The 23,705-nt window shown below is 40.6% G+C and overlaps 3 protein-coding genes across 5 annotated transcripts in view; 1 reads left to right on the top strand and 2 right to left on the bottom strand.

The window, feature by feature from the left end:
- Nucleotides 1-6,184, bottom strand: part of LOC139623874 (tetratricopeptide repeat protein 28-like) — a 166,168-nt gene extending 159,984 nt beyond the window's left edge. For both annotated transcript variants that reach the window (XM_071482478.1, XM_071482479.1), the window contains exons 1-2: nt 5,100-6,184; nt 2,257-2,556 (exon numbers count right to left, since the gene is read on the bottom strand). In XM_071482478.1, the coding sequence (XP_071338579.1) occupies nt 2,257-2,556; nt 5,100-5,129 (330 nt within the window). In that variant the 5' untranslated portion in view covers nt 5,130-6,184. The remainder of the gene's footprint in view (nt 1-2,256; nt 2,557-5,099) is intronic.
- Nucleotides 6,185-12,483: 6,299 nt separating this feature from the next.
- LOC139623875 (L-serine dehydratase/L-threonine deaminase-like) lies at nt 12,484-15,472 on the top strand. The gene is made up of 8 exons (XM_071482482.1): nt 12,484-12,614; nt 12,745-12,901; nt 13,110-13,149; nt 13,255-13,394; nt 13,583-13,674; nt 14,356-14,583; nt 14,700-14,824; nt 14,923-15,472. The coding sequence occupies exons 2-8, from the start codon at nt 12,749-12,751 to the stop codon at nt 15,114-15,116; spliced, it is 972 nt and encodes a 323-aa protein (XP_071338583.1). The 5' UTR covers nt 12,484-12,614; nt 12,745-12,748; the 3' UTR covers nt 15,117-15,472.
- Nucleotides 15,473-17,247: 1,775 nt separating this feature from the next.
- LOC139623871 (probable E3 ubiquitin-protein ligase HECTD4) overlaps nt 17,248-23,705 on the bottom strand; it is a 36,987-nt gene continuing 30,529 nt past the window's right edge. For both annotated transcript variants that reach the window (XM_071482473.1, XM_071482474.1), the window contains exons 66-76: nt 23,511-23,634; nt 22,736-22,926; nt 22,365-22,511; nt 22,048-22,167; nt 21,785-21,940; nt 21,572-21,675; nt 21,122-21,343; nt 20,841-21,007; nt 20,493-20,688; nt 20,036-20,258; nt 17,248-19,487 (exon numbers count right to left, since the gene is read on the bottom strand). In XM_071482473.1, coding sequence (XP_071338574.1) covers nt 19,351-19,487; nt 20,036-20,258; nt 20,493-20,688; nt 20,841-21,007; nt 21,122-21,343; nt 21,572-21,675; nt 21,785-21,940; nt 22,048-22,167; nt 22,365-22,511; nt 22,736-22,926; nt 23,511-23,634 — 1,787 coding nt within the window. In that variant the 3' untranslated portion in view covers nt 17,248-19,350. The remainder of the gene's footprint in view (nt 19,488-20,035; nt 20,259-20,492; nt 20,689-20,840; nt 21,008-21,121; nt 21,344-21,571; nt 21,676-21,784; nt 21,941-22,047; nt 22,168-22,364; nt 22,512-22,735; nt 22,927-23,510; nt 23,635-23,705) is intronic.

The following is a 23,705-nucleotide window of genomic DNA, read 5'->3' as shown; positions in this document are numbered from 1 at the left end:
ATATGAACACACACACACACAAGTGTGGCCCCTTGTCTATGAAATGACACCCTATTTTGTTCTCATTTAAGCTTTTTATATTCAGTAAGAGGGTGGGGTACAAAGGGCCTAAAGCTGTCTTGGGTCATTAAACCACACATTTTCTTTCTTCTTTCAGAATGCGTTTCCTGGCACTTACGACAGGGAAAGCTGACAGATTAGACAGGGGGCTCCTTCACAGGCTGGCTGTGGGCTTCAGGAGGGTGGGCTGCTCGCTGGCGCTTGAGGCAGCAAAACCATGGCTGTCACTATTTGACGCACCAGTCCAGAAGTGCAGTCATAGGGAGGCATGATTGATGATATTATGTACTCATGCAGGATCTGAAACGCTAGCACACTCCTATGATTTAATCCCTGTTCCTTCATCAAACATCCCGGCATAGCAGATGGACTGTACAACGACAAATCTTTCTTTCCCCGAGGCCAACACCGTTAGTGTCAAGACCACCATTACTAATCAGTTCTGTGAGGCAGCACAAACTGAATACAGGAGCTGTCACAGAAATCACTATTCATATCCGCTATACAAAGTGGGTGTGAAAATGCAAAATTATCACATTCTAATTAAAAGACCTGAGCTTAGTTTGGGCAAAGTGTGATTTTTTTTTTTTTCTTGACATATCAGAGAAAAAAAAATGGAAGGTAGATTTCTTGTGACCTTGGCCTCAACCAGTACATTTATCAAGCAGGAAACCCACCTTCTACAAAATTCTCCATGGTGGCTGTAAGCACATTTCTACCATAAAGGTGAAACATGATTTTCTTGAAGCCAACTGAATGTAAAAAAAAAAAAAAAAAGCATCTTGAAAATTAAATGGTATGAATGTCTTGTCGTGCACAGACGAAACACTTCAACGTTCTTCTCGTTTGACAAGACTGACCCCTAGTGGTGATTCAAGGAACTTAATCTAAAACATGACGATGCAGCCCTCTGTATAATTGTCAATACCACAGACACATTAATCCCTTTGTTTCGTGTTACCAAGTAAAACATAAAGGTCAGGCTATACACAGACACCAAGTCTGCTAACACAAACTTCAGCATGAGAGTCAAAACTGTCAGGCAGTAAATCCTAGAATAAGCAGAGCTACACTGCTGAGATTAAGCCAACCATCCCCCAGTCTAACCACAAAGAGTTCATTGTACTTGGATAGCATATAAAAAGGAGAAAGAAGAATGATTTTGGCAGTGATTTTCAGTTATAGTTTGGCCTCACTGGCCTCGAAAGGTTATGAAATCTCTCCCAAATCATATCAATGCTCAGATGCTACAGCGTGAGAAGTGACGAGATGAGACTATTATTGTAGAATTGGGAATATCAAATGATAAAGAAAAATAACTGTACTGAAAAATGTCTAAAATAACAGCTGGATAGCAACTGTATATTCATAACAACAAAAATATGAAGAAGACAATAGGAGGTAGCAGGACTACATTTGTGACAGGTATTCATTCATAATAGTTTTACTGTTCTTTTACTATTGAAAAGCCCATATACTACAGGAAAATGCAGCAGGCACACAGCATTATCTGTGTGATAAAAAGTGACAGTGTCAGTGTCACTGCAATGCCATATCTTCACAGAGGAGGAAACCTACCTTAGTATCCGAAGATACATGACCTCAGCTCAAAGAAGAGGTGGCCACTGATGCATCATTGGTAGCGACAAATTATCATCAATACCACTCCACCACATTATCATCAATCTCGCTCTCAAAAGACAAAAGTATCTCTCCATGCTAAATTGTGAAATCAATGCATTTCTATCACTGAGAGGAATTGGTCTCCTGGTGATCTCTGTGGCTGAGTAATGTGAAATCTATCGCAGGTTAGTCCACGTGGCCTGGACAAGATCAGAGACAAGACCCCAGAAAATTGTATCGATCAGCAGCCGCAGGAATGCAACTGAGGAGTGAAAATGTGAGTCGAATTCGAAACACTTTGAATTGAAGATGTCATCTATAAAAATAATTTATAGTTCAACAACCTTACAACTATATTACTACCTTATTGTTCTGTTATCACCTACTATATTGACAAAATGTCACTTTTACCAGCAACACTTTTCTAAAAATGTCTTTTATTAAACATACTTGAAATTTCAGGACATCAGAGCCACCAAATTAGATTTGTTTGAGATTCACAATTCTTGGAGATGACACTCATTTGGTTCATTTGAGAGAAGTCAATCATTTGATATCTACAGTTACACTTACCTTGGGCCACTTGGGATTAAGCTCACAAGCTTTTTCAGCATCATCCAGGGCTGCTTGGTGTTGTCCCAGTTTGAGAAGAGCGGCTGAACGGTTACTATACAGGATGCAGTTCTGTGGGTCGGCTTGCAAGGCATCACTGTACAGATGAACGGCGGCCTGAAAGTCACCTCGCTGACACGCCTCATTGCTCTGCTGCACTTTCTCCATGAACTCTGCTTTGCTGAGACCATACCTGGCTCCATCGTCTCCAGGAACACACCGGATAGGTCTGCCCACTGTCCGAGAGCCGAAGATTGAAAACTGGAGAAACAGACAGAAAGGCATGAAACAGCTATAATCAGTGTGACTGAAAAATATTTTTACAGTTAAATGGTTTGAATGCCTTTGAGCAATGGCTTGTTTTAGAGTAGTTTTGGTTTTATACCAAAACTACTCTAACAAAGCTAGGCATTGGCAACTGGTACCTGATCACAGAGTTAGAACATGCAGCTGAAGTGTGAAGGATGATGTTTAAATGTGAAGGGTGTTTCTGAGTCAGTGCATGACAAACAATAAAAACATGTATATGGTGGTCTCATGTGATAATTGAGATCAATAACTGTAACAGAGTTGTTGTTATTTATTGTACATGTAATTGTGACAAGTCAATGTCAATGTCAGCTGTCAAAGAAACCAGAGAGGATATGAGCAATACAACTGTATGAAAGTTACTTTAATTTGGCTCAAATCAGATCCAATTTTTAAAAGTTACAGATTAGCACAATGAGACACAGCATAGTTGAGGCCCACTCCAAATCCCACTCAATTAGATTATTAACATTACAACACTAAGTGAACAATCTTTTTATCTTTTGGGCTAAATTCTGTCGTGACAATAGTTTTTAAAGGGTTTCTAAAATAATCCATGTTGAATTATAGGACTCAAGTGAGATTGCTGATTTTGCTCACGTCCCATGGTTTAACTCACCTCTGTGTACGAAGGACAGATTCATCAAGGTTTAAAATGGGGAAGAACATTAGCATATAAGGTTTTATCTTTCACGTCCTATTAGTTCAAAATAAAGCTTATATCTATTCTGATGTTCACAGTCATTTACTTGTTATTCCCCTATACAGAGATGTAGACGCATAACAGCAGTGTATAGTTCAGCCTAACAGACATCTTGTTTACACAGATAAATCTCCCACAACAAGATAATACCTGCCTTAGAGCAAGCCCGTCAGCATTAATGTGGGATTGAATCTATTATAGTTCCCATTCATATTCAACTTGTTCTTCTTACGCCTGAACCAAATGGCAGGTAAACCATTTGAATGCAAACCAATTATCATATTGATTCAAGTCTTAATGTAACTGCATCCAACCAATAAAGTCTGGTTGATAAAGTAGGTGAGTGCCGTAACCATTTCACGTGGACGGTTTGCTGAGTATTAGTGAATCATGAAATTCATCTCAGGTTGCATGTTTTTAGGGCCAGCTTCCATTATACCTCTTTCTCACCACACCTCCCCGGACTGAATTCTGGGATAGGGCAGGCTTGGTAATTACTTCCAGAGGCCCGGGGAGCAGCAGCAGCAGACAGGGCTTTGGGTATCAAGAAGATTCAACATCAAGTAACAGCGCAGTAGCTTTATTGCACCCTTTGACCGTCATCTTTCCCACATTTTCTAGTTTTTCTCTTTGTGATAATCACTCAATAATCCTTTCAATCACATGACAAGAATCTGGAACGGATTGACTTCCTGCTTTACTTCGGCTGAACTTTTACGCGTCCAGTGTTTTATATTGTGCTTCTAATAGCCAATTCAACACTTGTAGATTAGGAAAAGATCAGTTACGCTTCAAAGTCACTAACAGTTAAAGTAAACCAGTGGGATATGTGCAGAAAGGTTTTAAAACTAGTGTAAAGTGCTGGGTTTATTGCTGTGAGTGCCATGAGAGGCAGCCCACCTCTCTGAAGTACACAAACAGACTGAGGGGGGGGGGGGGTGACGTCCACACCGCAGCTGACAGCACTGTCACGCATACTGACATTCAAAGCCTTGCTCTCAAAGGAATGCCAGGAAAAGCATCTATTATAGATCAGTGCTTCCAAGGCCCAAGTGCACGCATGCAGGTTTACCCTTCAAACAAAGCTCAGCTGAGATCAGCTAGTTAGCAGAAACAGAGAGAAGGGAACTACTCAGACTGACTTTACAGGAGGGTCCAATCTGTGCTGTCTCATCTGCTACAACATACTGGGGGGGCTGCCTACAGTATGTGGGCAGCACCGGGCAGGAAGGGTGGAGAGATAATGAGAGCCTAGACCAATACAGGGGACACCCTACCAACTTAATCATAAGGAGACAGACAGAGAGAGATTAACTCAACTCTCCAGAGGCAAATATAGTCTGGACTGCACATATTTACAGTTTTGTAGTGGAATTATATGGATTCACTCATGGCAGTAAACACAAACTTACTACCATTGTAGGAACTGGCAGTTCAAGCCTCTCTGCTCATGCAATAACAGAGAAAAAAAAAAAAGGTGCTGCTGGGGTTTACAGCCTATTTTGTGATCTGTATGATCTTCCACTGACATTAAATCACATTTAAGTTGGATACTGTCTGGGACAGCTGAGCCCACACAGACCGTGCAGTACAATACAGTATGCATGACTGGAAAATCGATAGAGGTCTTTTTACGAGGTTTTCGCAGGAATGGTCATTTGGTATTTCCTGTCCGGGACGCGAGGTAAAAAAAAAAAAAAAAAAAAAAAAAGTGTTATTCAGGAGGCAATAAAATGTCAACAACCACAGAAATGGAGGGTCAGTGTGTAAAGTGACTGTTTAATCTGTTTACCTTTTCTTTCAGAGTCGCTTGCTTCTCCATCCTGTCTGACTGCTTCGGTTTGCGCGGCGGGTTATCGCTCTCATCCCATCACACTCCTCGATAACTGTTTTGTCGACTGTTTATGCAGCGAGAGGTGTTCAAAATGCAGCCGAGCGGTGCGGGTGTCGAGAAACGGCGAGGAAAATCCACGAAAACGGAGCCGTGTGGCGACCTGGAGAAACTTTTCTCAAGGAAAGTGCGCCATGTTGTCAAATCTTTTCCTTTTTTTCCGTGTCTTTTTCCCCCTGTTGCCATAGCGGATTTCTGAGCGCTGTGCAGAGGGTGAAGGTCTGCGGGAGCCTGAGTCAGGAGCAGAATAGATCAGTGGCTGAATGTCAGCTCTCGGTGGTGATTTGGGGGTTTTTTTTGTTTTTTTTTTTTGTTTTTTTTTTGGTTTTACAACGTTTTACAAACCATTCAAAAAGTGGAATTTAAAGTAAATGTGAGCTGAGTAACGTCAGAGGCGTTCATACACTCAGTAAGGTCAGGGGTGAAGGTGAGAAAGGGGCACCCACTGAGCTGGTTGATAGAGAGCTGCAGGAATGAGTCCTAAAACTTTGCCCCTCCTGTTCCCTCATCCCAAAGTCGGTGCCTGTGTCCCAATTCAGGCTGCATTTGAAGACTGATCGAGTCACAGCCGCGAGAGGCCGTCCCATAGTGAAGGCTCCTTCAAATAATAATGAAAACAATATGGCGGCAAGCAACGCTGACAGAGACCAAGGTGTACACTTTTAAATGTAAGTATTGGGTTTTATCTCAGTTGAGCAACTAACAGTGCAACGATTAAAAAAACTGTTTGAAAAACAGGTACATGTTGTCAAGGTTGCTAGGGCAATGGTGAGGGCGGGCACAGCTGTGGACGCAAAGTTCAAATCCTCCAAAAGGCCAGACCATCTAATTTCAGTTCAGCCTTCATGGTGTACGAATGCTACGAAGGCCTTGTAGACTGCATCCCGTGAAGGATGTGGCCCCTGAACTGGGACACAGCTAAAAGTTTTTTTTTTAATAGGCATTAGGTTAGATGCCTGAAATAAGGTCAGTGGTTAACACAAGCTCAAGACATTTTCACATTTTATGTTACAGCATTACACTGTCATTGGTTTTTTGGCGAAGGAACCAGGGTGATGTACTTCCAGGTCGGTGTACAAAAATATGTCATCCCTGCAACACTGTTATGAACAAGCCAATGCAGAAAACCACTCATTACTTCAATATCAATGCTAATGCAAAGAGTTTAGGTAATTTAAGAGGGGTTCCAGATACACAATGCAGCAAAACTACCTAATAAAGGCTAAAAATGATGTTACTGCAGTGGTGGTAACCATCTTGGAATAATGCATGAACACTCATTTTGCCGACTCTGCAACATGAGTGCAGCATGAATTACTGGATCGAATGGCTTTGTAATGTGAAAGTTACATCTCTCAACTCTGCAGTTCCGCTTAGTGCTGAGCATTTTAGCATCTGTTAGCTCACTGCTTTGTTTGCTAGGCCACAAACTCTGCCTTCACCTGAGTTTTCAGTCACAGGAGGCAGATGTTTTCAGTAAAAAAGTTATGACTGCAGACAAAGTTGACAACCAGCTAGTGGCATTAGACATCTACACAGCCACATGCGCATATACCTCCAGAGAGTTGGTGGAGAGCAAACCTGCCAAAAGAAGGGCCTACATTCATCAAGTGGCCAGAAACAGGACTGTCAATGTCAGTTTTGCCCCATGTCTGCTGGATGTGTAAATAATTTGCTGATGCTCACTAACTGGATGGGTTTTTTCTGTCAGTCAGTGTTGTGTTTTTACCTTGTTTAGCTGCCCCCATGTGGCCAAAAAAAATCTTAATGTGATTTTAAGCAGTGTGTCTGGTATCACGGCAGAAGAAATGTTAAAACAGAAGACACAGTGTGTGACCACATAAAGACAGTATTACTGGTCTAGGGTTGGATGTGTGGGGTTAACCAAGCAATACACCTTGTTCACTGCAGACATTTAGTCACATCATAAAAGGAATATTACATAGATGAGATTATATACTGGGGAGGACTACCTTATGCTGAATAATTAAGAACGGCATTCACACTGAACACCTTGCAGATATTTCGTCTTTTTTTTTTTTTTATTTATTTATTTTTAGTATTTACATTTCCAAAACAATTGCAGCCTTAATGGTAAGTTTGAATAACTTACATATCAATGACTATTTCTGGCCCTGAAGATTGAGACAACAAGCATAATTTGCCATAAGCAGCCTATCTAGTAACACCAGGAAATGAGGCAGACTGATGCAACTCATGTGCCCAGAAAAAAATGTGCAACTCTTTACCAGCAGATGGTGTAACAACTCTTTACAGAGAAGCCTTTTGTCCTTGACACCAGTAGTCAGTAGTTGTTATTCCCTGCAAACTAAAAAAAAAAGTAACTAGAGTCTTGTAATAGGCCTTTTTTCACAGCAGCGATTAATAGGCCTACAGTATAGTCATAAGGCTGATAAGAATTCAGACAGCTCTTTGGAAAATTCAGTTTCTTCAGTGTTTAATTAATATTTGTGGACACAACTGTGCTCATTACTTTTTTATTACTGTTGTTTCTACACAGTTTAGAAAAGAAAAGAACCAGTAGTAAAGAAATGTGCTTGAGATCAAGGCAGCTAATTTTTTCAAGTTCTCATAGCTTTTTTCCCACCTGACAGTTTGAGAATGACCTACATACAGTGTTGGAAGCTGGTTGGAAGCAGAAGTTAGACACTTTGCCAGATCGTATTTCATTTACCAGATGTTATTTATTTCCGTTGAATAAGAATTCAATAATTAAAAATCATAATGTAGGAACTTAAGTAAGTTGACAGTTTTAACAGTTCAGCGTCTACTACAGTTAATGTTGATCAGACAAGTTATTTAGTAATACAGGACTTGGTTGACATTCATAGACTCTTTCATTGTGGTGATTTGACGGCCACTGGGAGGGTCTGGTGGCAGAATGCCAGATCATGATTGGTCAGCAAGTGGGCATCCTCTGACAAGCCCACAACAAAGGCAGGTACATAAGTACTATAATTGCAAGAGTAGAAATAAGGATTTTTGGGATCATTAACTGGACGGTTAACTGGTCTCGGCATTTTGTGACTACTCAACCATGTTGGTCCCAGCCTGTTAATTACACATCAGTCAGTTGGTTTTGCAGTGCAACTGACATTAAGTTATAAAAAGTCATAAAAATTAGGTCCAAATCAAATTGTTGGCTACTGAATTATTATATTATCTATGAAGGAAATTTAGGGCCAGAAAGTTTGAAAGAAAAATGATAAACCATGAATGGCAAAGGCATTTTTATTTTTGTTAACTTTTTGTCACGGTTGAGTCTTCTCTTTTTTTCTTTTTTTTTGTTATGTATTTACCATTTGCTTCTCTCATGTACAGGTTTGGTTTTACATTAACAGTTTCATTTGATCATTTATGGGTTTTATTTATATTTGTTTGTAATTCTTTTTGCTTTCAAACATTCTGGCCCTAAATTCCCTTCATAGATATCAAGCATATCAAGCAGTACACACACCCACCCTGAGTGAAGTAGAAAAACTAAAGCAAAACTTACAGACTGCATTTCAATTAATGACCATGTGGGACATTCCTCGATGGTGGGTCTGAAGACTCTTCCTTCTCTGTTGTACATGGGTGGGGGAAGCAGAGTTGGCAGGACCTTCAGAGCCCATCACCTTTTAGCAACTAAACAATTTGAGCATAATACACAGTGTTGTATTTACATTTAACTCTATAATGCCAAATGCATCAAATTTGATACAAGCATTTCTGAGACCTATTGCATCACCTTATGGTAAAAACTTCACTCAAAACCATCTTGTATCCAATCTGACACTTGTCTTCCAACCCCTGGTGCATACCTTTATCACTACAACAATTCAAACACAGTACATGGGACAATCCAGGTTGGCCACCTTCAGATAGTTCCCAACTCACTGGATCAAGGTAAAGAAAATTGCGATTTTTACGATTTTCCAGTGACATTTTCTTTGAAATTTTTAGTAATATTCTAACATGAACACTTAATCTGTTTGAGCAAGTTATAATTACATAATTTTTTGCATTTTAGTATGTAGTAAAATCGTGTATAAAATTTGGAAAAACCTATATGCAAATAATTTTTTGTAATTTTTTTTTTTTCCAAATTTTGTGAAAGGGCCAAATAAAGGTTCCAGATTCAAGAAATCAGAATTTTCTGTCCATTATTTCTGGGGTCAGGCATTACAGGGTTAAATAGTATCCTATATATGACTATATAAGCAGCTTAGAAGAATAGAAGATCAGAGCAATGTCTGTGCAGGTGAAGTGTTATGGTGGTTACGTAATGCCTAATGCAACTGACTTTAGCGTTACCTTGACTCTAACTTTGTGACATTCAAAGTTAGCACTTAAAATTATTGATTTTCTTTTATTATAACAGGAAGGTAGATGTTTAATGACTAAATCTAACGTCAAATGTATCTTTGATTTTTCTTTTTATTTCATCTTACACAGTGTAACTGTTACTGTTTCATTTTCATCAAATTTGTGACGGCCACATCTAAATAATACTTGGCCAAAATTAGCGGCTAATGTTAGCATCACGTTTTCATCTTCCCTCAACAATAGATTTATGGGTCAATTGTAGCAGCTAAATGTATGAAATACTTTTAATTTTAACCAAACCTAGAACTTTGACTTCTTTTTAAATTCATCTTAGTATTAGATTGTTGATCACAAAATGAACAGCTAACATTAATGATGTGTTTAATTTTAACTCAACATTAGGCTTGTGATGGAAACATTAGCTGCTTATGATATTAAAAAATTTTACTATTTGTTGGCAACACTGGGAGGTTAAGGTAACTGTCAGTGCTTCATTTCACATCAATTTTAAAATTGTGATGGAAAGAGCTAGCAGTTAATGCTACTGTTATTTTTGTATCTTTCCCTTGAGATTGAATTTCTATAGGCCAAACGTAGCAGCAAACGTAACTTTGATTCCATTCATAATTTTTTCCCCAATTTCATCTTAATGCAAGATTGATTTCCAAATTACCAGCTATGGTGAAAGACATTTTTTTGTTTTATCTAAACATTAGATTGATGGTGGCCAAAGTTTACAGTTAATGTTGTTGAAAATGTTATATTTTATACATATATATATACTATAATGAAATTTACCAGCTAAGGTTACTGACATTTTTACACAATCCATTCTCATTAGGATCATTATGTTATCTTTTTTTTTTCCTTTTGACAATGCTTCTTAGCAACTCTGTAAGTAACTTAGGTGTAACTAATTGATTTTAAATCAAAATTGAATCAGCAGCTAATGTTACTTTTAACTTTCAGTTTTTCCTTGACATTAGATTGTTGGAGGCCAAACATATCAGTTGAAGTTGTTGAAACGTTTTAATTTTAGTCAGTTGTTTCATGGCCAAATTTAGCAGCTACATTAATTGAAAAGTTTTAATTTTAATGGAAACGTTGTTTAACTTGCCATGAAGGACCACAGTAGCACCCTCTCTTACAGCCTCTCCACTGGGATTTGGTGTGATACTTGGAGCCACCAGGTACTCTGAGCTGACAGGCAGAATAAGATGCTGTCCTGTCAACATTTCCTCCTGTTGGGACCAAAAGTGTCAAAGATTACACAGTCACACCATCAGTGCCATATTAAATACATTTTGTTTTTGTTATTTTGCTTTGGCAACCACCTGAACAGCAGACAAACCAAACACCCTGCCCACACCCAAAAAAGCGCGGGTTTGTTTCTGTAAAACATTGGTGGCTTGATAACGCTGGTCCTTAATTTTGGGTTGTTTGACATAACACGCTGTTCGAGTTGCTCATTGTGACAGTGTCTGCTCAGAGATTCACACGACACATGATGAGCAGAATTTTATGGTAGGTTGATATTAAGTGACAGTAATATTAGTGGGTAATTCTCTTAATTTTTCAACTTTAAAATTGATATGAAATTAAAAGATAACAGTTACTTTATCAGCATAGCCTACAAAAAAATTTAGTTGCATGGGGGTAAAAATTGACAACATAATGATTATAAAGTGAATGTAACTGATAAAATGTTTGCAACCTTAGCTGATAAATTGGTCATATACAATAATAACTAGTTAAAATATTATATTTTCAATAAGATTAGCTGGTAACTTTGGCCACCACAAATATAATGATTACGCTTTATGAAATAAAAAAAAAATGCCATTAACATTACCTGTTCATTTGGCGATCCCACAATCTCATTTATTTACTTATTCATTTTGTGTCACTGTGTCCCACTGCGGTGATCCACAGGGTTTATGTAAACAGCTTCCTCAAAAGTTGTCCTATTGTTTGGCAGTGTGTCACTGCCCCAACTGTGGTGACTTGACTTGACCTATGAGGAAGAATGTCACATGACCTTTCTGAGGCAACCCCAGCAGAGAAGCAGGTGCAGGAGCTGAGCCTTGATCATCTCACCCCGGGCTCTGGTCCTCCAGTGGGTCAGGTTATAGTCAGTGTCACAATACTGATTAAGAATACTGTTAAAAATGAAATTAAAAAAAAAAAAAGACAATAAACAATAACATTGTCTTTGCCTCATTTTACTACTGATGAATTAGTGTGAACGTCCACTTGGCTAAACTTGATGTTGGCTGCATCAAATGAATGAATGAAGTAATAATAATTAGCTGATATAAGATAAGACTGCATTCCCTATATTTAGACCCATTTTGTTCACAGTTTGGACTAATATTCTTGGAGACAGAGGTCTGAAAGCATCCAGGGTCGGCAGCTCACGCTGTCTGAGCACCGGATCGTTCAGGTTTGAACCGTCCGCACGGAGGCCGCTTTTGGTAGCTGAACATCGGGGCCAAAATAGTAGTGACTCTTTTGGTAATGCCAGCAGTGAGAGCAATTCCTTTAGAGGGGAGAGAACATGCAAAGGACATCGTGTAAGAAAAAAAAAAAAAACATGTCACGGGTGGTCTTCTGGCAAGAGGAGGGTGAAACTATTGAAGGAAGTTGAGGAAAAACACGTTTTTACACGCTTTCTATCAAAGGAGTAGACTGATTAAAATATTAGGTCTTTTTTTTTTTTTTTAAGGTGGAAAGACTTGTTTTTTTTCATTTACTGCACAGTGTCACGCCGGTACAGACTGTGCGGACATCACAGCTTACATCAGGCGGTGACACATCCTAGAAATGTGTTTGTCGTTTGGGAAAATGGAGAGAAAATCCGGGGGTGGCGTTTCATTCATCTTCTGCTTGTCTCATCCTTACGGCCAAGGGGAGGGGCTGGTGGCTGAATGCCTAAACGCTGATTGGTCGGCAAGTGGGCCTCCTTTGCCAAGCCCACGACATTAGCAGGTATATATGCACTTGAGTTGAAAGAGGAGTAGAAATAAGGACGTTTGGAGCCATTATTTACACCACAGCTTTGTTTCCCCTGTCTTCCACCTGAGTCTGGTAAGTGGAAACAAACATCATCCTTGTTCACTTCTTATTTTTGAAAAATGTCTTTTGCGAATGTTTCTTTTAGCAGCTCAATGTTTTCGAATTATTTGGCACTTTTCTCTTGCTTGACTTTTTCTCACAGTGAGATGAAGATCCATCAGCCTCTTCATGCGGCCACACCAGTGCGGCAGAGCCTTGCCCTGACCAAAGTGGCCGGGACCTCCATCTACCTCAAGCTGGATTCATCTCAGCCCACAGGATCCTTTAAGATCAGGGGCATTGGCCACCTCTGCAAAACTGTGAGTCCTTTTTGAAAGATATGATTTTGTGATGTAGTCCTGTTTTGAAAGGAGGTTTGTGTTTATGAAAGTGGGTGCTGAGATGATTTGCATAGATCCAGAGGAGCCAGTATGGACTAGTTTAAGTTTGTCATCTTCAAGCTGAACGCTGTGTGGCTGTGGCTTTGAGATTTTTGACCGTAATTGTCATTTTTGCTTTTTCACGTAGTGGGCCGAGCGAGGATGTGAGCGATTTGTCTGTTGTTCAGGTGAGCACCGAAGCAAGGACAACAAAACCTATTTAATAATAATCTTTTATCTGGGCCTGCTGGTGTGTTCGAGAGCGTAATCATTGACACTTTTGGTCCCAACAGGAGGAAATGCTGGTATGGCAGCCGCTTATTCTGCCCGTCAGCTCGGAGTACCTGCCACCATAGTAGTTCCAAGTGTCACACCAAATCTCACAGTCGAGAGGCTGAAGGACGAGGGTGCCACTGTGGTCATCCATGGAAAGGTTAGTTAATTGCATGTTGTTAACTACATTCTTTACATCGATCATATTTCATTTTTACTCTTCTGAGTTTCAATAAAAGTGGATTCTGGTTACATTTAGCACATATATTATTGTTTTCTTATTTTTATATGATCTTAAAATACTTTGAGTCCATCAGATTGAACAAAGGTGTGTCTTGTCTTTGTCAGGCTCTAAATGAAAGCATTGAGTATGGACAGCAGCTTGTGGCAAATAACCCTGGATGGATTTTCATCTCTCCGTTTGATGACCCCCTAATCTGGTGAGACATTCCCAGTCTGTCTGTCCCACAGTGACTGTGTCAGCATCACTGCGTACTCTCTGAAGAAATCCTTCCATAGTAATCTATCTGTCTTCAGGAAATAGAGGGGGGGGGGGGGCAGTGATAAGACAGCTTCTTCTCCACACTAAAGGAAATTAAATTGTTTTGCAAAGCACAAACGACTGATAGCAACACCTGTCATTATCATACGCTGTCATTCACACTCATGTATAGAACAGCTGAAGGGTCTGGATGAGGTGTTATGTCAGATGCACTGTATCTTATCACAGACTTAACTTTGAGGGGTTGTCAGATAATTCATTTACACATAAGACGTCACAGTCGAAGTTAAACACAACCATAAATTACTGACATCATGAGCTACTTACAGTAAGATAAAATCAGCATTTTATGACGCACTTGCATTTCAGAAAGACGCACTGCCTTAAAGGAGAAAGAAAAATGAAGCTGCAGCATGCGCACTGTCTAGATTAAAATATATATATATATATATATATATATATATATATATATATATATATATATATATATATATATATATATATATATATTTGTATACACAGACACACACACACACATTAGTTTTTTCATCTCATTATGCTAAACTTGATATTGAATTTCTAGGAGACTGACAGGGCAGTGTTGTGTTTGTGTCTGCAGGGAAGGCCATACCTCTCTGGTGAAGGAGCTGGAGCAGGACCTGAGGGAGAAGCCAGGGGCAATTGTGCTTTCAGTGGGAGGTGGAGGCCTATTGAACGGAGTGGTGGAGGGACTGCGTCGTGCTGACTGGGCTGACGTACCTATTGTAGCCATGGAAACCATGGGAGCACATAGCCTCAATGCAGCCATGAAGGCTGGGGAGCTGGTCACTTTACCTGCAATTACCAGGTATTATATATGACCCGATCATAAATGTTATCACATCCAAATAATGACGCTGTCTGGCGTTTGGTCTACATCACCTCTTCTTGTGATGAAAACTGACCTTTTATTTTGCTCCCCAGTATTGCAACCACACTGGGCCTGACACGGGTCTCTGCACAGACAATGAAACTGGTGGAGGAGCACACAGTTTTCTCAGAAGTAGTCACCGACCAGGAGGCTGTAAAAGCTGTTGAACACTTTGTAGGTGAGTACCAACCACAACTGGACAGATGTACACTAGATCTTAAATGACAAAAATTCAGCCGTGAGACTGATCTCCTCTGGTGTCTCCCCTCGCTGCAGATGATGAGAAGGTCCTAGTGGAGCCCGCCTGTGGTGCTGCGCTGGCAGCTGTGTACAGTGGTATTATCAAAAGGCTGCAGGATGAGGGCAAGCTGGCACAGAACCTGGGCCCTGTGGTCATTGTGGTGTGCGGAGGCAACAACATCAGCATGGAGCAACTGTGGAGGCTGAAAAAACAGCTTGGTATCATGTAGCATGGCCGACTACCTCAGGTCTTTCTGACCTTTCTTCTATTCCTCCATCAGTTTGTCTCAATCCCTAAATCCCATTGTTGATGAGCTCCACTGACTGAATCATTCCAGACTGTGAAAATCCCCGGAGACTGACCAATGTGAGGATGAGCAGCTGGAGGGACTTTTTATCTTTTAAAAAATGTTGTAATTGTGATGCTGCTCTGGTAGAGGTAGTTTGTGACTAGAGAGACCTCTATAGACTGACACATTTAGGTTGCATTTACATTTGTATTTGGCATGCTTGCTTTGTAAAATGTTCTCCTGCTTTTGTACTTTTGAAATCTATTTAAAATTAATAAATTATATTTCTGAATATTCTGCCTGAAGAATCATTTCCCGTCACTGACAGTTTCTCATTCCTGACTGCAGATGGTATGTAAAATGCAGAGCGAACCACTTCCTCACTTCATAAAGAATCATACAATATATGATGAATAGGCTTCTGGTGTATGTTTGCTTCCTATTTTAACTGGTAAATTGGCCAGAATGATAGTAGCTTATTGCAGATGTATCACATTGGTGTATTTGTTGATAAGATGTATACACATATAGTATAAATGTTTACAGTATATAGTATGTCTTTATAGTTTATCTTTAATAACCAGACATATCAAGTGTTTAATGAGTGGATCATTCTCCAAATATTCATAAATTACACTCATGAAAACACAAATCCAAAGAAAAATCAAAGTACTTCAGTTTACAAGATGTGCATATATATATGTATTGCATTTGCTGTGTAAAGCCCTTTGATATAACTCCTGATAAAGGAATGTTTAAACAGCTCAGGTGTAAAGTTATTGTCTGAGCTCCAGCTTAATTACAGTCTCTTCCATAACATAAAATTATTCGTTGTACAACAATTCATTCAAGTTGCTCACACCTTAGGGAGTGCTTTGTCAGGCACAACGCATTCGCAGTTACGTCCCTGAGCAGTAATGACACTTTATGACTGAGTACATTTTAAATTTGACCTCTAACTTTTCAGAGTAAGTGAATTCAGTCAACACAGAGAGCATGTGTCAGTGTCTCGCACAGCTCCTAGAGTGAGGATTATATTACACAGCACTGTATTCCAGCCAGGTCAAGTGGCCTCACTGCCTTAAAGACCTTTGGGTTACTAAAGAAGCTGTTAATGGGTCAGATGACGACAGCAGATGTATCCATGCCTTTTGTATACACTGAACTCAGAAGCGCTCAATTGGCTGGATTTCTAGGGATGTGGCAATTTTCCTTGCTGCACATTGGTCTGGTGGTCACAGACTTAGGGGTGGAGGGTCCTTATGTCAGAAAGAAAGGGGGGTGACAGCTGTATGTGAGGGACAGATGACTTCGTTCTTTTTAAATTGACTAGTCAACATGCTGGGGACATTCCTTGGATTCCTCCTGGCAAGTGCTGTGGAGGTGGTACTCAAAATGAGAAACCTTACTTGAGATAAAATATGAAGCGTCAGACTGATCTTTTTCTAATTATTATTATTAAATCATTTTCTGAGAGAACTCAACCATTGTACAGGACTCTTCTGAGTGACACACCGCTGGTGCTCCACAGTATAGTTCACGCAATACATAACTTATATAAAGTGGGTGCAGTGGAACACAGAAATATTTATATATTACACTGTTTGAACCTTTTCATATGCAGTCAGTGGTGTAAACACTACTTCCACAACTGTAGATGTAGATGTTCTCTTTGAATGTAGCACATAATGGAGCTGAAGAGATAGTGTGACTCAGTGAGCAGTGACTAGAGATCCAGCTGGAACTGGCCTGGCCCAGCAGTTGCTGCTTTGAAAAGGTGTCTGGTTTACAGCCAGTGGTGATGTAACCAGAGTTGGTTGCGGGGCCTTACATAAAGAGCATGTCCTAAAGGACACAAAACATGCTTCACAGGCATCATTCATCATGATCAACAGTCATTGTTTGTGTGAACATGTAGCAGGCGAGTCCACTAGCTTATGTCAAATGACAAAAGACCCATTTTGGATGGATTTTGCAGTAGAAAACATCCGTTTATGAGAAATGTTTTCCCACCACTCTGAATGTTTATCTGACCAATGTGTTGAATATATAAAGCAGGACAGTCAGACAGTTTGTACATGAAGACATTTCTTTATTGTGACACAGAAATCTCAAATGCCATCTGATTCTTTACATCTGTATAATCCATTTTAGATATGTTAAGTTTCTGATGTGCAGAGGTAAGACAGTAAAAGTTAAGTTAATGCAACCATAAATAATTGTAATAAATATCAAGTAAATGTACAGCACACATTTTATCGCAACACCTCTTTGTATGGATATGTCCTTTTTCTAACCTTATCTACTCCCCCGCCGCAGGAGGAAGTAGAAGAGAGAGCGTCCCTGTTAGCAGCGGTATATCACCCTTCAAAAGAACTGAACCAAAACCAAAACTCGCAAGCAATTCAACAACCCAATACGCGTCAAATATTAATTCTGTTGTTTTTCAGTTCTATCCAAGTAAAATGGCGATTTTACTCACACAAGAAAACATGTTTCACCATGAGTAGAAGAAATTGATTCCATCTGAGTACAAGACAAAGGTGATAAGATTACTGGTATTTCCAAAATTCATAAAAAATAACAACACAACAAACTGGATATCCAACAGACATCACCTAGTTTGCTCATTTTTGAATCTTTTCTTGGAAGAGTAGTGCAAACCAAAAACAAAAATTATAAGGTGAAGTGAATTAGCAATTAATAAAAACTGCCATCAAACATAACTTCAGTCTATTTACATTTTTTTTTAATTTAATTTTTACAAAGCTAAACATTTGGTTATGGGTAAAATAAAATTAAAAAAAATAACAGCAGAATCCTGTTCATCTTTCATTAATGAAAACTATGAAAAGGCAGAACTCAAGATAATCCACCGCCCCTTCCCCAGTGTATGTGTGTAGATTGTGTATGTTGGGGAACAAAGGGGGGGTGGGATTTGTTGAACATTCAGTAGCAGTAGCACACAAACAATGCAGGAGAGCAGCTCATGAGAACATCATCTCCTTCCCATTTTCACAAAGCATCACTGGTTTCATAAACCTGAAAATGTAAGAACCAGCAGGCCTCTCTTATCGTCCAATCTACCTGACCTACCATGCGTCCACAGCTACTTGGATATCGCAAAATCAAAAGAGCAATTTCATAAACTAATAGATTAATATGACTTTTTTACATGACTTAAATACCCTCTCTTCAGAGACTTGAATAAAATGTATTCAGTTTATATAGGCATAAGTTAGTTTGTCCATTAGCAGTTCGTATTTTTTAAAACAGGCAGTAAACTACATAATATCCTGTACAGCACTTCACATCCTCTGCCTGCTCATAGCTGATGTGGCCAAAAATAGGCAGCATCACATGTGTCCTTTCTTTTTTTGGTAGTAGTCGTACCTCTGTCTCAAACGTCAGATAATTCTGTGAAAATCATTTGGGGTTTTTCTTTTCACACACCACCCAGCATCGCCCTCTAGAGAGGGGCTCCTACTGTACAGCAAAGGCATGTTTCTGAACATCACCCCCACAGAGGGGAGGACAGAGGGAGGCAGCTAGGTTAAGCATCAGGAGAATAACAGTTTGTTTGTTGCCTTTACAGTAACAACTCAGTAGAGCTAGTTTAGCTGAGACCACACTTGAGAGTTCAGTGATCATGAATTGGACTTGCAACTGTAAAGTGCTGATATCAAGTCATCACATTAAGTTGGTAAATTCACAGATCTGGACTGAACCTTGTTAAACCCTCTGTCAAAGTTAGGGGAAGGGAAAAGGCGAACAAAAAAAAAACAAAAAAAAACGGTGTCACAGTTGTTTCACTTCAATGCCACCCTCAAATTCAGTGCATCCAGAACAGACACTTGTTGTCGGTGTCAGTGTTAATTCAGATTATCTTCCCTGAATTCCTCAAAAAATATGCATCAAACATAATCATGACATGTAGTATTTATGTAAACTGCAAGAAAAAGAAGCAGGGATAAACATGCAAAACATTAATAGCCACCTAAAATAAAAGCTAAATTAAATTTGTAGTTTTGTTGGAGAAGCAGAGCATAGAGGACTGCGGTCTGAGGAAGGCTCCAGGAGTGTGGGGGCGAGGGGAGGCAGGGGTCAAAAGTAAGAGTGGGTGGAGGATGGGGGCGGGTATAAACGCTTGGGAACGTTGGGCTGTCAAGACTTCTTAGCCGCTGAGAGGATCCTCGCGGTAGTGGATGGCGTATCGCAGTTTCTCCAGCATCACATCCAGTGAGGTGTACTGGGGCAGTTTCACCATGAACATACAGGTCTCCACGCGAATGTAGCGCGAGTCTGGCTGACCTGGAGAGCAGAAAAACAGGAAGGTGTTTTACAACAAAATCGCCTGGTGCTGCTTTTCCATAATCAGTCTTGTTATGTATGATTACCACCGGAGTATTTCATGGTTCTGCAGAATGTGGCCAGAAGGCTGTGTAGCAAATGATAAGCTTTTCAAGGTGATAAAAGTGAGTAAAAGAGTGTTAAGCTATCTTATCTGTAGTAAACCCTAGTAGTGCCTGATTTAGCCAGTGACTTAAAATAGTAACTGAGATAGACCCCACTTCTGCGAATGTGAAGATCACATACAGTATCAGAAGACTTAACAGTGTGTCTTCCTACATGGAACTGCTGAGTTCATCCCCATGATACGCACCGACTAATTTCAAAAAAAACATTCAAGCTATCGAAAACAACATGTTCAAAGTCTGTCTAAGGTTGAAAGACAACATGAGCTGCTTTGATAATCACTATCAGTAGATTCTGCAACAACAGCACTAAGAAGAACATCACACGGAGATAGCAGCCCTCGTGTCCAATCACGGCGCTGTTGAGACTGTGTTGGCAATTACCTGCAGCTCCATCAGGAGGGGCGATCTTCATGGGGTACGGGGGAACGTGGGCAGTGTCGGGCCCCCCGTCCTTGCAGGGGCAGGTGAATGGGATGCGCTCCTGGTTGCATGCGAACTTGATGAACTTGCAAAGCTCCTCCTGAGTGAACATCTCCAGGGCGGTCCAGAAAAACTCAATGTGTTGGTCTGTCTCCATCAGACCCACCTGATACATGGTGTGAGCCTACACAGGGAGAGAGTAGGGTGTACTGAGATCAGTTTGTCTAATACTAACCGGTAAAAAAGAAAAAGTGTTTCTCATGTAAATTTTATAGTACAAAAGTAAATGTGAATCAACAGTAAAATCTTCTAAGTTGCTGACACTGACATACCTGTTGTGCACTTGGCCCAGAGCAGGTTTGAATGGGGGGATGTCATAATTTAGTATAAACAAATTTAAAACAAACATAAGCTTCACCTTGAGGAACTCCAGGTTGATGTAAGGCAAGCCGCACGTGCGCAGCTCCATCTCTAGGGGGCTGAGCATGGTGAGCAGCTGCAGGGGAATGATGGAGCCCAGTCCTGCACGCACCGCTGTCATACACTCCACGTTTTGCAGCTCCCTGAGACGAAGGCTCCGCACTGCCCGCGCATACACATCCTTATTCTCCCAGCTTAACATAAAGAAGCATATATTACATCCAGAATGAGAACAGACTCAAGAGCTGGGTAGGTAAATACAGTTTTGGGGAAAATTTGCACTGCATCAAATTATTTGCAGAATGCAGTAGAAACATGAACAAACAGCTAAGCAAGTTTCCTGTACCTGACGGTGAGGTTGCGACCTCCCTGACAAAGCTCCACCTCCTCACCAGTCATAGTGACATAGGTAAAGGTGCAGCAGGGCCGGCTGGGGGAGTCCGGGCTTTCTCCTGAATGGTGCTGGGAGGAGATCTCCGCACACAGGGCCTCCAGCTCTGTCTCGTCACTCACCTGCAGGGTCAAATGAAGGTGTTATGGCAGCTTGGTTTTAGCAGGGATAGGAGCCTAATTTCAGCAAGCAACTAATGACATGGGCATGATGACATCAGGACCAAGGTTTCTTACGTTTTCAAACTTTTTGACATAGTTGTAGGTGACCACATCAGCCTCCTGCAGGTCTTGCTCCGGGTCAAGGGACTCGGCCACCAGGCCCTTCCAGAAGGAGCCTAGCAGGTCCAACGGAAGTGGCACATCTGCGCGGATGGCTATGCCCAGAAGCTGACCGAAGAAGTGCAACAACTGTTCCTCTGCATAGCTTATAGGGCATGGCGTCAGGATGTACTTCCCCTGAGGAAACGAAAAATAACTATGATTAATATTAGTCATCTTTGGTTAACTTTGTTGTGCCAGATAATATTCTCAGGAAGACGGTATTCCTGGGATTCTGATATGAACAGAACACTCAGTAGTTTTGCATCAGGCCACTCAGGATATATAGTATACGTCTTGTTTTAAAGAACAAAAGTGTCAAAAACAGGACAAACTGAAAACATGTCATATACTGGAAAACATTACCTTGTTGCGGTTGGCTGCAGCACTGGGGCAGGGGAGCAGCAGAGAAAGAGCAGAACTCTGTAACTCCTTACACACCTGCCATAGGAAGTGTCTGAAGGAGCCACCTGTGGAGACAGACCCGTCACAGCTACGGTTAGGTTTGACAAAAACCCATCTTGACAAGTAAAGGATTGTAAGGCAGTATAGAAAAAGATGTAAAGGAGAAATTCTAACTTGTGCCGTGAACTTCTTCTCCAGTAAAGCGGATGTTAAAGGCATAGGTCGGGTCTCCTCCACTAGCCAGTTTCACACAAAGTTGGGATGACGGCACGCAGGACAGCTGGCGTGCTGCCTGGCAGAAATACGTGTTCTCTGATGATCTGATCTCACCTGAAGGACAGAGACATGCCAAACACACAGAAAGAATGTTAGCAAAGAACCAGCACAAATGATATGAAATGGGACAAAAATAAACATGTGAACAAGTGAATGCCTACCTCCCACAATCTCTAGAGGGTCCAGTGTAATCTCTGGAGCAGCGTGGTCAGCTGTTCGCTGTACTGTGGCATTCAGCACTCTGTTCATTACTGTGACCTTAGTGTCATAGAAGATTAGACCTGTAACAAAGTGGTGAGGGTGAAAAAGATCTGACTTGATCAGATTCACAGTGTTTTTCACTTCAGATATTTGTATTTTAACAAAGCAACTTTCATAAATAGGTCAATGAACTGATACAGTCACACCTCACAAACATGGCCCACATAGTTGGCTTTGTTCCATTAACCTTCTAGATCTGTGCTGAGATCCTGCTCACCTTTGGCCTCACATAACAGTGCTGCAATGCTGTTCTGATAGGTATGCGTCTGTCGTAGCTCCACCAGTGGCAGAAAGAAACTCTCCAGGGTGTTGTTGAGGGACTGCAGCAGAGCGAAGCGTAAACGCAGACTCTCCACAGGCACATCTGAAAACACACAAAACGTTTTATGAAGCTGAAAACAAGGGAACAAGGGTGAACTATGCAGCCAAAATAAATGTCTCAGAGTCCCTTCCTTGCTACCTGCATTACATTATAGACAATATGTACAATGGATTAACAAAATCACATCATCAGGTGAGGCTTTGTTCACTTGAATCTCTTGTGAATGAGAGCACAGTCATGCTTTACTGCACGGGCACGTTTCTTACTGAGCAGGCAGGCTACACGGGGATCAGCGGTATCACTGGGGTCCAGGTAGACTTCATGGGGATGCAGTCTGGTTGGTGTGATAGCCAGGTGACGGCACAGCCTGTTGATATACTGGACCAATGCCACATCCATTTCCAAGCTCCACTTCCTACAGGCTTTCTGGGCGTGACGAGTGTCTATACAGGTGCACCTAGTACAGAGGATAGCTGCTGTTAAATACAGAGGTCTCACTCATATTTATACCCTCCAGTATGTTAAAAGGTAAGCAGAGTGTCTTATATACAGCATTTATACACACTATAGCACACTGTGCAGAATATTATAGGAGACAATGACAGGAATGCTGTGATGCTGGTGACATCTTGTTGTTTAAAGGGGGATTTGGGTAAAGACATAAGCATATACATTACACAAGTATATACAATTTTAAACAACTGCATCAGCTTACTTTGTCATTAAGTCTGATTAGTATGTTTGTAGTATGTTTTTTCCCTCTAAGTCAATGTAATTCCTATTAATAAAGAACAGAAAATAAATGCAGATGTGATGGTGTGATCTGTGTTGACAACTCAAGAAGACTCCTGACAACTATTTCAAATTGGACTGGAAATTTGATAAACTACAAATTACTTTTTTAATTTAGGATCACACTGAATTTGATAAAGCTTTTAAGGGGACACATTTGTTCACAACAAAACGACATTGTGAGTTTCTCGAAAGCCTGTGTATATATGGCAGTATTTGAGTTACAGCAGTCTGAAGGCTGGCTCTCACCTTTCAAAGTGGAGGTCATAACCACAAGCCAAAATTGCCCTCCAGACGCTGCGAATGTCCTGCTTGGCACGGTCAACAGCGAATTTATGGAAGCCTTCCAGTGTCAAGTACTTCTCCTCTGGGACTAAAGAAAACAAAGTGGTCAAAACTCAAGACTCAAGATTTATTCTTGTAGGATAGTGAAGCATCACAATA

Source organism: Trachinotus anak, unplaced genomic scaffold, assembly GCF_046630095.1.
Source record: "Trachinotus anak isolate AG129_WGS33_773 ecotype Australia unplaced genomic scaffold, CSIRO_AGI_Tana_v1 ptg000008l, whole genome shotgun sequence".
NCBI classification, from domain to species: Eukaryota; Metazoa; Chordata; class Actinopteri; order Carangiformes; family Carangidae; genus Trachinotus; species Trachinotus anak.
This window is presented reverse-complemented; position numbering and strand designations above follow the sequence as displayed.